This window comes from Meleagris gallopavo, chromosome 14 (assembly GCF_905368555.1).
Source record: "Meleagris gallopavo chromosome 14, MGAL_WU_HG_1.1, whole genome shotgun sequence".
Classification (NCBI taxonomy): domain Eukaryota; kingdom Metazoa; phylum Chordata; class Aves; order Galliformes; family Phasianidae; genus Meleagris; species Meleagris gallopavo.
Window position 1 is genome coordinate 6,528,482 of NC_139417.1, and position 12,633 is coordinate 6,541,114.

At 39.4% G+C, this 12,633-nt stretch overlaps 1 protein-coding gene across 10 annotated transcripts in view; it reads right to left on the reverse strand.

Moving 5' to 3' along the window:
* Positions 1-1,599: 1,599 nt before the first annotated feature.
* Positions 1,600-12,633, reverse strand: part of FGD3 (FYVE, RhoGEF and PH domain containing 3) — a 101,229-nt gene continuing 90,195 nt past the window's right edge. For 9 of the 10 annotated variants that reach the window (XM_085236047.1, XM_085236044.1, XM_085236040.1 and 6 more), the window contains 3 exons: positions 10,857-11,009; positions 7,840-7,980; positions 1,600-2,838 (listed from right to left, as the gene is read on the reverse strand). In XM_085236047.1, coding sequence (XP_085092173.1) covers positions 2,614-2,838; positions 7,840-7,980; positions 10,857-11,009 — 519 coding nt within the window. In that variant the 3' untranslated portion in view covers positions 1,600-2,613. Of the gene's footprint in view, positions 2,839-7,839; positions 7,981-9,062; positions 10,070-10,856; positions 11,010-12,633 lie in introns of those variants that run through there. The other variant, XM_085236048.1, reaches the window with a different exon arrangement.

Below are 12,633 nucleotides of genomic sequence, written 5' to 3' on the forward strand. Positions count from 1 at the left end.
CCTTACATGAGCTCTGGGAAGGGGGGAATCCTGGCTCCATCCCCTCTGGTCACTCAGGTGCATTGCATTGATAACACCTGAGCTCCCCTGGTTGGCCCTGCCTTCCCACCAGGTGCTCATCAGGCCATGACTTAGCATTTCTGCTACACTGCCTCAAAAAAGAATGGGGTATCTCATTGTACGTGAATACAATGCAACTCCTAGTTGATGGAGACTATTCTGTCAGCTTCACTGGGAATTTAAATGGGCTTTGGAAAAAGCTGACTGGGTAAGCATCACAGATTTGGACTAAGGCCACACTGCTGATTGTGGCTGAAGGCATGAGGTCTCATCTTCTATCACCACTACCTGTTTCAATTTATACTGGAGGCTGAGTGTTTTCACGCTATATCAAAAAGGAGCAGAGCTCTGAGATCTGCAGTGGACTCGCATCAGCCCTCCAGACAAGGTTTAAGTTACCAGCTTTAGGCTACAAAAGCTCTTGATGGGTGCAGGGCTTAGCCATGCAGCGGAGATTCCCCAGGCAGGGGCCATGCTGTTTCCTCTGCAAATGGAGAGATGAGCTGGAAATGAAACAAAGCTACTGCACAGGAACCATGGCACAGATGCCTGCTGATGTGGTATCATTCCAAGCGGACTATAATAATTTTTACAACTTTTTAAAAAAGAACATCTTTGACAGAAGGTGATCTGAGGTACAGGCAGTACTTAGATGAGTGCCTTGACATACTTAAAGTTACTTGTAAAAAGAAAAAAAAGAAAATGAGGAAATGAGGATTCTATGGAAAAAAATTCAAAAAAAAAAGTGCACTAACAAGGTTTGCTTTTGGTTGATAAAACTAGAAAATGAGTGATTTATTCCTTTTGTTGTGCTTTACCATTCTTCTTTCCCATTTCTCTCTTGGTAACAAAGAAAGAGCAGAACAAGGAGGATGGACAAAAGAAAAAAATACACTAAGATTACAAACCCAGTGAATTTACAAAGCAAGCACCCTAAATCATTACATTTAGGCAAGGAGCCTGGGGGGGGCTGGGAGGAGGAATAACACACACTGGAAAGAATTCCTTTTCATAACCTATACCATAAAAATTACCTTGCAAGGAAGTTTTTTCACACTTATTGGAGAGGAGAAGGTAGGGAGGACAGGGAATATCCAAATCATTGATACTTTACCAGCAGCTAATTAAATACATAACTTCTAACTTTTTAGCATCACAGACTTCAGATAAGTGATTATATCTGTTTAAAACATGAGAAAAAAGTCCCACGCAACTGAATCCTCCTCTGTAGGTAAGAAATACACTCACTGTTGGAGATCACTAATTTTCAGCAATTCTAACCAATTCTGGCTGTATGGAGCAGCTCCTTCTTTCTACCAATATCACAAAATGCAGAAGGCTGAAGAGGAAACAAAAGTTAAACCAAACCATTTAAAAATTATAGTACTGTGACAGATTTTATTTCATTTTTATCAGAACTACATGCTTGCTACCACTAGGAACACACAGTCTTTTTTTTTTTTTTCCCCCCCCCCTCTTTTTAACCTACATTAAATGCCAACCTAAAGCTTGCTGTGCCTTGGAGATCTGGCTCAGGAGTTAACTGCATGAATTTTTATTTAAATAGATAAGCACTTAAGTTTGAAAATTAGACAAATACAAGTGAACAGGAAAATTAAATTACAAATTCAGTTCATACAAATATGTCTTATTCTAAGCACTAAAGCCTGTTAATTAGCTCAGATCTTTTAAAAATTCTTAAAATACTTATGAAACATTATTTACAAAATATATAAATAAATCCTAGGGCACTTTTAAATTAACCAGTACAGCAATAAAAAAGTCACCTTTTTGTACTGTGTGTACTAAAAATGTTCTTGTTTATTGATCGTATCCCAGTTGGCAGTATAAAACATTTGTTCACTTACATTAAAATGGGTTCAAATAGAAGTAAGGAAGGTATTGGTTTCAAAAGAAAACAAAACAATATTATAAATGCTTAAAATCAATGAGGCTTCTTAATGTTCTTGCCTGCACAGTTTTGCAGTCATTTTTAGAAGTCCCTTCTACAGTATTTGTCTTGTGAACAGGTCATCTCAAAATAGCAGAGACACAGTTTTAGCAAAAGAAAATATTCAGTACGTTGCTCACACTTCACAAAGACCTTTTACCAGGAGGGAGAGGACAGTGAACGGAATGTCAGTGGCCAGCACAAGCCTTTACAACATTTAACTTAAGAGGCAGCATTTATAGAACTAATCACAGACTATACACATCCTGCACTGAACAGCAATCAAAAGGACTGGAAAATATACATTTAGGAAAACAAGAGACCAATGGTTTTCCATTACCTTTGATAAAATTAATGCTTTTCTCCTTGTCTTTTTTTTTTTTAACCAGCATCAACACCACCAACAACTACAACTACCTTTCCATTAACATATGCCAGATAACTACTGTACGTGAGAAATGTACAATAAAAGGAGAGAAACCACTGAATTTCCTATGCAGACACATGAAAATATAAAGCCATACAGATTTCAAAGTGCCATGAATACCAAAATTCAAGTGATGGTTTATAGCATGTACAAAAGAAACTAAATGAAACTTGCTCTACGGGTTGCTGAGCCCTTCAGCTACATCTTCAGTTTCCCCTTTGGCTGCTTTGGCGAGAATTTCCATCCATTTCAGCTGCAGCTCTTCATCTTCTGCACTGAAATATATAGTTTGCTGGGACTGGCAGAGCTTAAAAACATGCTTCACTTCAAACTTCTCACCAGAACCTGGAAAACTGACTTCGTATCCTGGCAGAGGAATAGGACGTGGACCCCGTCCATCCTAGAAGAAGAGGAAAGGGAAAATGTAAAATTCTTGCAATCAATTCTACTTGAAGACTTGAACACAGGTCCAGCAGTATGATTACTGGGGATTTTCACGTAACTCTACATAGCCTACACATTTTCCTTCACTGAAAATCATTTCATTAGCTACAGGCAACTGTGTCCAGCTCCAAACAGCTGCACGTTGCCCCTCTGGACCCTGTGGGACGTCTGAAAGTTTGGTTAAAGGATGACAAGCACACGGAGCTGAACACTGAGAGCCACAACGACAACCACCAGGAAAGAGACTTGGAAATAAAAGAGAATTTCAAATTTCAAATCAATCAGCGAATCTTCTCAGCAGGTCTTGGGTTATTTATCACCCCTGTCAGGACTGCAAAGGAAAGTCAAAGCTCAGATTTTCTGCCATCCTTTAAAAGCCAGATTAACTCAGAGATGTAGGTAGCAATAAAACTCTCTAACAGTCACATACTGAGCATAAAGCAACTCTGCTGCTAAGCTGTACGCAGGTAGAGAGCAAGCAGCTTGTTTCACATCATGCCAGCACCTTCAATGTTAGGTCCCAAAAGTCAAGTCCAAACTAATCAGACACCAAGCATCTGTAAGGAGACGTTATCTTCTTGCAGCTACGTGTGTAGCAGCCTACTGAATATCTGCATCAGGGCTGACAACATTCTCCTCTTCCCATTCTGAATACAGATGACTTAGTCCATCTATAAGGAAGCCAGAGCCCTGAGAACAATAGCAATTAAAAGTCTGTTTTTCTAACACTCAGGCTAAAATAATGCATGTCTCATAACTGCTCACATCAATGCAAACAAAGACCTGCACGTACAACATATATTAAATCAGGAAACCTGTCTTAATTTATTTATCTACCATTTCTTACTGTTATACAAAAATATACTTGAAGACCACGCATTATCTGAAGAGATTTAAGGCAGCTTCACGTCAAACACAGAAGAATTCAGTTCCTCTTCTAAGTGCTGTTCATTGTGTTTATTCACACACAGTTTCTAGGTCCTGCATACACAGAATTCAGAACTGGCACAAACTGAGTAGACCTAGACCTGGCTATATGGCACAGCTAAAGCAAGATGGTACAGGACAGCACAGTGGACACAAAATGCACAAAAGCACAAGCAAGTTCCACCACGTGTCCTCTGCAGATCCTGTATTTAAGTCGTGTGAAATAGACACTAAGACTTATCACGTGGAAAATTAGAATTTGCCCACAACAGTGAAAAATTACAACATTTGTATAAGAGCAAACTGATGTTTGAAATGTACATGTTACACCTACCCAGTGCGTGCAGACACAAGTTAAACAGACTGCCCTTGGTCTTTTCTTAATACAATGTGCTTGTGACTTCCTATTTACCTGCCTGATCCACAAGGAAGGGATTTAAATAATTTCTTAGACATGCACTGCTGTCAGATAAGAGCTGAAGCACTCAGCCTCTGTAGGAAGGCCTGTTCCAGGCACTCTCAATACAGACATCTTTTCCTACACATCCTTCTGTATTGTATAAGCCTTTTTGCACAATCACACAGAGCAGCAGTTACCCACTGGTGGGGCACTTTCATCTTTTCTACTTTCAAGCAGGCTTACAAAATCCCTTTGGTTTCTACCCCAGCTCCACTCCTTACCCACTTCTGACCTAACCTGAAACTTGCACAGATCAGTGAAAGATTCTTCTGACTGGATCACAGACCAAGACATACAGCTCTGCACAACCACAAGAAAAGGACAGGCTTTGTTTTCCGCAGAACCAATTAAAGCTTCAACAAGCTCAACTAATGAGCCACGAGAAAAAATCTCTTATTTATTAACCCCAAACTCTACCAAAATCAGCTACTCCCTCATTTGCTAGGAGTAAACCACATTTAAGTGACAAATACAGGATTTTTCTTAGGGAGTTATAAAGCACAGTTTTCACTTGGATCTGGCTATGCCAGGTTCCTGCTCTGCATTTCTCCAAAATTAATTGCTTCTCCAGCTAGCTGTGCTTCCTTAACTCTGCATTTCTCAATGACACAGAAGTTAGTATCACTGCCTTGGAGCCAGCTGTCCACACAGGGCAACAGGAGAAGAATGAGAAGCTCCAGCCAGGATCTGTGGAAAGAGCCCAGTAAAACCAGCCATCCTTAAGCCTGAGGTGGCTTGCGCTTACAAGCAAACTCCTATAATTCTAGTTGGATAAACATGACAAACAGCTGCACAAATCCAGTCTCGGTCTGAGGACAGATAAAATTGGTACGATTTCCATACCTAAATAAACTGTGAATTTTATCCTCATGCATAAAGCCCTGCACAAAATTTAAACTGCGAACACCCAGGAGATTTACTCATTCTCTTGGAACAAGTGGTTAAAGCAAAAGAACACAGCTCTTGCTATTCTAAAGCCTGAGAGTCATTCTGCTATTTGCATGAAATTCCTTCTGCAGCACACAGTGTGAATGCTGACAGGGCCACCATTAGTGTACCAGGAGTTCCAGACTGGGTTTGGTTTATTCCTCCTTTCCAAGAGGCAACTTTCTTTTTTTTAAGATAATCCCACAACTTTCACAAACGCTCCTATGGTCATGCTTGACTTGATCTGTGTTCCAAGACCTTTAATACCACTGTTGGCAATATTATTTCCAAAAGGTACCTCTTTCGGGAGCTGTATTTCTCATGTATTTTGCATAAATTCAAACTAGTAGAAACACTGGGTTAATATTAAGGTTCACTTCGTAACTTTTTCCCTTCAGTTTGATGCTGAAGGGAAGATGAAGAAAATATGTGAATGGGAACAGCAGTCCTTTGAAGAAAGGACTCACTGATGTTGTTTATAGTCTCAGCCTGTACTTCTGGTGTCTGACAGTAAATCCAGGCTTGGTTGTTGAATGTAAAACAGATTAACCTTGTTCTGTATGCTTTCCTGCTGTTCTATCAGGTGATATATCTCACATCTGAGATAGCTGAGGACACTAACCACTATGTTCAACTGTCATAAAATTGACAATCAAATGACAAAGGCACCCTTTCCCCTAAAATATGGGATCTTACTAATAATATCAGAAGAGGCTCAAGATCAAATTCGGCAGGACACAGAACAAAGAATACAGCATATGAAGCACAGAACTTCCTCCAGCTTTTGACCATGGCTTTGCATGACTGGCAGAAGAGGGTCTGGGGGATTGAACATCTTTCTGCTTGTGCTAAATATATCTGTTTTACGTCTCTTGGGTTATTACTTATGCTGTCCTGAGACAATCAGCTGAGCACTAGGAGAAATTCTCTTTCTAGGTCATACCATCTAAGAGATGCTGCATTCCTGCAACTTCTAGTTCCAGTCACCTTTAGATGACAAACACTGCTCCTGGGTGAGGAAGGCCATAGAGTTTAAATCTCTGTTTTCCTGCTCTTGCCCTCCTTGCCCAAGCTTGTCTGTAAGTCAGGATGAATTAACGTATTCAAGAAAAACATGGGACGTCTGAGAATGGATTTATCTTAATACCTGCTGCAGTCAGGACATTGATTCTTGGCTCTGACATCAGGCCTCATATCAATATTTGATGCTCTCCAAGGAGCAAAAGACATTCTGGCACAGTTTGCATGGGATACAGGGCTTGCACTGGTGCTTTGCTGATGTGTAATTTTCACATCAACTGAAAAGTTTCGCAGTCAATCTCTTCTCTCTGCTTTGCTTTTTAAAGCTTTTTTTGTTTCCCTCGACTGACTTCACAGAGATCTAAAGATTGGTTTTGTTGCATTAGTTTTAGTGTTTTGTCTGAGGCAGTTTGCCTTTTCAACTTGTAATTTCAGTCACGCATCTCCTGTTGACTGGAAGGGAACCCAGGAGCTCACTGCCTGTGGGAGAAGTTGGATATTTAGCCAGTGAGGGCTTTAGCAAGTGGGCTTTGTCTGGAGCTCTAAATTTACGGTTTCAGCTTCACAAGCACTACAGCATTAGACATACTTGTTCAAAACCAGAGGTGTTCTCTCTGACAAGAAGCAAAATGAATACAGTTCCAAAGACAACACGTATTTCTAGCTGAACATTTGCTACGTGGTAAACGTTACTTCAAATATCTTTATAAAATCATGGGTAGTATTTAGTTTTCAGACCATTACCAGCCACGTCCATACGAAGTGATGCTCATTAAAAGAAAATCCCTCGTATCATTACACATCCAGCAGGGTAGTAGCAGGCTGAATGTGAGCCCCATTCCCTCCTTTATTCCATCCAGAAGTTGAAGCAAAGCTGTATATAAATGTTATCAAATGTCAAATACAAAACTGGAAGTGGGGCATCTAGTGTCAGTACTGTCCCATGACATCATCAGGGCTAAGGAAGCATGATTTGAATCTCTGTCTTTGAGTTTTACCACACTCAAATGCTAGTTAGCTTCAATAGTTCATTTAAAAAAGAAAAAAAAGCTTCCTACAGCAATTATTTGAAGTAACGATAAAATCATGATGCTATGACAAGCTTTACCAAAGAGCCTCCCCTTTTGAGGATGAAGAACATCTACATTTCCACAAACTCCTGTAGTACAACATAGAAGAGCCTTAATTATAAGAAAAAAAGAAGAAAAAAATAGGAAAAAAAAAAGCTTGAATTGTGATATTTAGGACTGCTTCACAGTTCTACTCATTTTATAGTAAAGTGCTTTCCTTAATATTAAGGTAATATAACTTTTGAATATATCCATCCGAAGCCTCTGGAAAACAAAACAAAACAAGAAGTGATTTATCCCTATTTTGTCCTTCATTGTTAAAAAAAATTAAAATAAATTTTAAAAGCTGGGACTTTAAACGTTTGCTTGCAACTGTATCAGTAGCAACTATAGATAAGAAGGAAATCTGAGATCTCCAAGGCTTTGTGCTAAATTCAGACTACCAAGTTCATTTCTGTTGTTGCAACCAAGTCAAATCCTTTGACCTATTTCTCAGCTAAACTTCTGCTTTTTTTTTTTTGCTGTATGATAACCTTCATGAATGTCACTTTACCTGATTAATTCCTTGCAGATACAGAACAAGAGGTTCAGTCTTGGGGATGGTCACCCACATTTTGTACCAAGTCTTCCCTTTTTCAAGGAACTGGAGGTAGCTGCTGAAGAGGCTGTTTTCAGGTGCTAATAAGCTTTGCTTCTGGAGAAAGAACAAAAGAGAGCTGTTTCTATCATGTTTACAGAGTAAAAATACTTAGAATACTTAGTTTTCCAGAGTCAAACAATACTGAAGGACAAATGCTGGACAGACCATAACTAAGACAAAGTTTAATCATCATTATATACCATCAAGAAATAGCAGAATTCCATGTAATAGAGGCAGATGCTGAACTGCTGTTCCCAGTGGACAGGAAGTTAAATTTCACTTCTATGAAGTAAATTGAGAATGGCAATTAAGATGACACTGCTAGTTTCTTGCTTAGCAAAGTAGACTGGGAGGTGATTTCAAATTAATGGAAAATGTGCCTCAGCATGAGTGAGTCTCCTTTGCACGTAAGGGATGGCGTTGCTGCAAGTCTGTACAGAAGACAGCTCTAAAATCACTGGTAAAGTAGCATGAGCCTAGAAATAAGAAATAATGGTTGCTTGGAACCTGCCCCACAGAGTGCCAATCTTCCACAACCCACTTTCATAATCCGCTTCACTGCACAGCCAACAGGGATCACACTTTACAGATCTGAAACAAGTATTCTGGGAAAGGAGAGAGCAAAGAGAAAGCTGGTGCCTCTCTACATTTTAGAATTATTGTATAGACAGTGTACTTGGTTCATTCATTCAGAAGCAGTGCCCCAAGTGCTCTGTGCTTGTTTTAGATTACTGCTGCAAGAGAGATGGGAAATGTTTGGAGTTTGGAATACAAACTGTATGCAAATACTTGTGCTTCTGTCATTCACATCTTCTCAGCGCTGGGATTAACAGACACTCCTGTGCATGGCTGCAGAGACATAAGCCAAATCAGAGAGTGCTATAGCAAAAAAAAAAAAAAAAAGATAGAAGAAATTGCTGTCTTGGTAAAAAGCAAAGAAAAAGAAAATTCCTTTCCACACCAGACTTTGCACAGAAGTCTCCCAAGGATCTCTGCTAAATAAGATTTGAGAAGCGGCAGTCTCCTCAGATGCTATTAGGTTTGTTAAGACAGTTTCATGTAAATAGGAGGGAAAGAAAAAGCCTGCCTCTGATCTTTCTTTTTCATATCCATATTCTCTTGCATTTTACCTGATCCTCTGAAGACTTAGCACAAGGCTAGAAGCATGAGCATATAAAGGAAAAATAAATGTTTCTCCTTGGGTTTTTGCAGCTTTCTGCTGTAATCTGCTTTCTGAAGTAAAGCCATAGGTCACGTTTCACTGGTTTGCTTTTTGGCTTTTCAGATTAACATAGCTCACTGCTGGGTACTTGTAGGTTTTCACTTCACTGGCGAACAGCTCCACTAAAACAGTATTGGAAAATTTATTGTGAGATACCTCAGACTGTATTGAGGCATATTAAATGCACTTCATTTTTAGGCACAGCTATTTCGTATACATAAAGTTTCCGATGGTGTAAAGCCCTGAATCCAGAATCTGCTCCATCTTCTCCGTGCTCTGTAGAGATGTGAGTTTATGGAAGGACAACACACATTTGTAGCTCTACTCTATAGATTCTAGGTGTGCTGGGGGGCACAAAGTTGAAAAAGAATTTGAGTAGCAGAGTTCAATTTGGCACATGGTAGCAGTTTTTATCAGTGTGGTGACCTCCGAGACATTTAGTAGCCTGGAAATAAATAGGACATTCTGGGAAGTACGGGGGCAAGAGCCAAGGTGGCTTTATTTGAGCAAGCATTCATTGCAAGAGTTCTGGATGCACACCAATAGGTCTGTATTTCTTGCACAGTGTTTAGCTCTTTTCCGTGCAGGTTGCTTCTCTTGAGGAAGTATCACAAAGCTGAAAGACAGTCTGGAGGCTATAAGGAGAGGCTTCAAGAAAGAGGTTTTTCAGTTTGATGTTTTTCAGTTTGATGTTTTTCAGCATAGGCTGCAGCTGTTCGCTGATTTTCCACGCAGTATTCAAGCCAGGTTAGCATGTCAGCATATCAGGGGGAAGGATGGCTCATGAAGTTAAGATCTCCTGGTGTTTCAGTAGCTCTTTCCAGAATCTGAGACACTCTGAAGATAAGCCTTTGTGGGTCCACTTTCAATTGAAATGAATGGCCCCTTTTATGCATGCAGTGACTTCTGAATGACTTCTGGCTGTAATTCAAAGGTAAAATAAATAAAAATCTTTTCTTCAAGATGACCCATGAAATTCATTGCACGTAATAGTACTCACAGCTCTTCCTGTAGTCTAAAAAAAGCATTGGTAAGAGAAGGTTCAGCTACTGGGAGATGAAAACAAACCAGCTTGCCAATACGTTTCTTGTTTTTTTTTAAAATAAAGGTAAGTGATGCTGCTATCACAGTATAAAGCTTGGTGACATCCATAGCAATTGTGAAGCAACAGCTTGTGCAGTACAATTTGCAGAAGTTGTGTCTTGGAGAAAGCAGTCTGCATGCTAGCAGGGTTAAGAATATTTCGGTGAGTCCTGACAGTCCTTCAAAAAGGATCTCATGTTTTTGCATTATCAAGTAGCATTATCAAGTAAGGAAAACGTGTTCTAATGACATTTTGGCAGGAGTGCAAAAAAACCCCAAACCCTACTTTTCCAAGCTCTGCCAACAGTTACCGTGAGAATCTCAATGTTGAAAATGCATTGTAACAAAAAGCAGCCAGAATCTTTTCCTATCTTTTGTTACTTTGAAAGCTGAAGCTTATCTGCAAAACCTGTGTGCATCCCTATACCATAAACATCCTATGGGAACACCCCCACTAACAAACAGGATTCAGTTTGCACGAACATTCAAATGTCACTGTAGGAAAACAAAAGTAACCAAATGATTTGTTTTGAACAAATACATTTGAATAACAGTAATAGTAATAATGGTAATAGACACACAAGGGCAGCTAGCACACCAGATGTTTCTTAGCTAAACATCATACCTCTGCAGCTTGTCTTTTCTTCTGTTCTCCTACTGCTTCCATCCCAGGGCTGCACGGGCTTAGAGGCAGCTGCAGAAAACACTCTTTACACACTCGATTGTGACGACTATTATCTGCAAGTGGTTTGAACTCTGAGCATTTTGCACAGATCACCTGTATCAGAAGGACGGTGCTGTATTAGCCAGTATTAAAAAGTAATCTTATTTGTACTCTAAACAAACTGAATTGCTGAATGAAAACTTTTGTAAACATAAAATAAAGCGATCAATCCACAATGCTTACTTACCTCCATTAAGAATTAATATCTTTGTGATCCCATCCCAAGAAATCCATTAAAGAAAACACATGCCTCTTAGGGAATACTTTATAATTGAGTTAAAAAGAGCTTAGGTTTACAAAGCAATCAGTGTTTCCCAGCGCCTATCATAAGACAGTTTTGGAGTGAAGGTGGCTGGCACCTCCTTATCAGTAGGCAGTTCAGCCTGAAAGAACTGAGGGATCCAAAATTACCAACCATTTTATGAACATAGCCCAACATAATATGCATTACAATTTTTGTTTGATGCCAAATTAACAGCTTTTGATTCCAAGAACATGCAAAGAAACATCAATCCCATGAAATCAGTGCCTGCAGAGAGTGATGGATCTGCAGCTCTGGAACTTGCTTCCAGACTTAAATCTACTACTTGCTTTTGCACAGCTGCTCCAAGGAGAGAAACTGTCCCCCGGGGTGCAATACAAGGGCAGTCAGATGGATTCAACATCTATTTAGAAACTGCTGTATAATAATACACCATAAATGCCCTTTGGTTACAAGTATATGTTATTACATGCTTCACTGCAGGACTGTAAGAAGGTAACTGCTTTAATTCAGCAAGCGTTAAGTGAAGAGCCGTTCTGCCAAGTTATGTAAACAAAAGCAAGCTGGCATTTTTAGAAACATGATAGTCTTTCCTTGAGGCAATTTAACTTCTTTCATTTGCTGCTATTGCCATGTCAGAAAACATTACATAAGCAACAACTATTTAACAATAAATTATTAATAATGTAATTCTTCGCATCTCTCTGTCTGTAGGGGAAAATTATTATTTCCCTTCTTAAATAATACTCGGCTTTACAGTAGAGCATTTGAGACATACAGAAACATTTTATGATTTTAGCTATTATTAAAAACAGAACAAAAAATCCAGGAAACTGAAAATCCCAGCTCTTTGCAAAGATGTCTCCTCCGCAGTAATTTTGTTTCGATTGCTGAGACTGAGTATTTTAAACATCTTAGCTATGCAGTTACATCTCCCTCCAGCTGAAAATTTATCTCCGCTTCCCAAATGAATAATAGTATTTAAATAACATTATTCTGTACTCGTAACACTGGAAACATTGAACTGTGAAACTCAAGTAACAGAAGGGAGGTTTGAAGTCACGTTACAGAAATCAATCTCGTCTTGGCTATAATGCCATTTCCAGAAAAATCTGAGAATTAAGCTGTCAGTGAATGGCACTGGGAAAGGGCAGCTAAGTGCCCTCTGCAACCTGGCCCTGCACCTCCAGCACTCATTATTTCAAACTTTCCAAGCATTTTGGAACAAGCAATTCTAGACAATTTTGCTTTTAGGAAAAGCTCATTCATCTTAAATACTGTATGTTCAGTTGCTCATCCCAGAAAGAGCTAGCAAGAAACAGGGCCACTGGAATGCCATTTTTTTTCTGCAAACAGTTAGCAACCACCTCCCAGATATATGCATGTTCCCAGAGAATGCATCACCTTTCTTTTTAA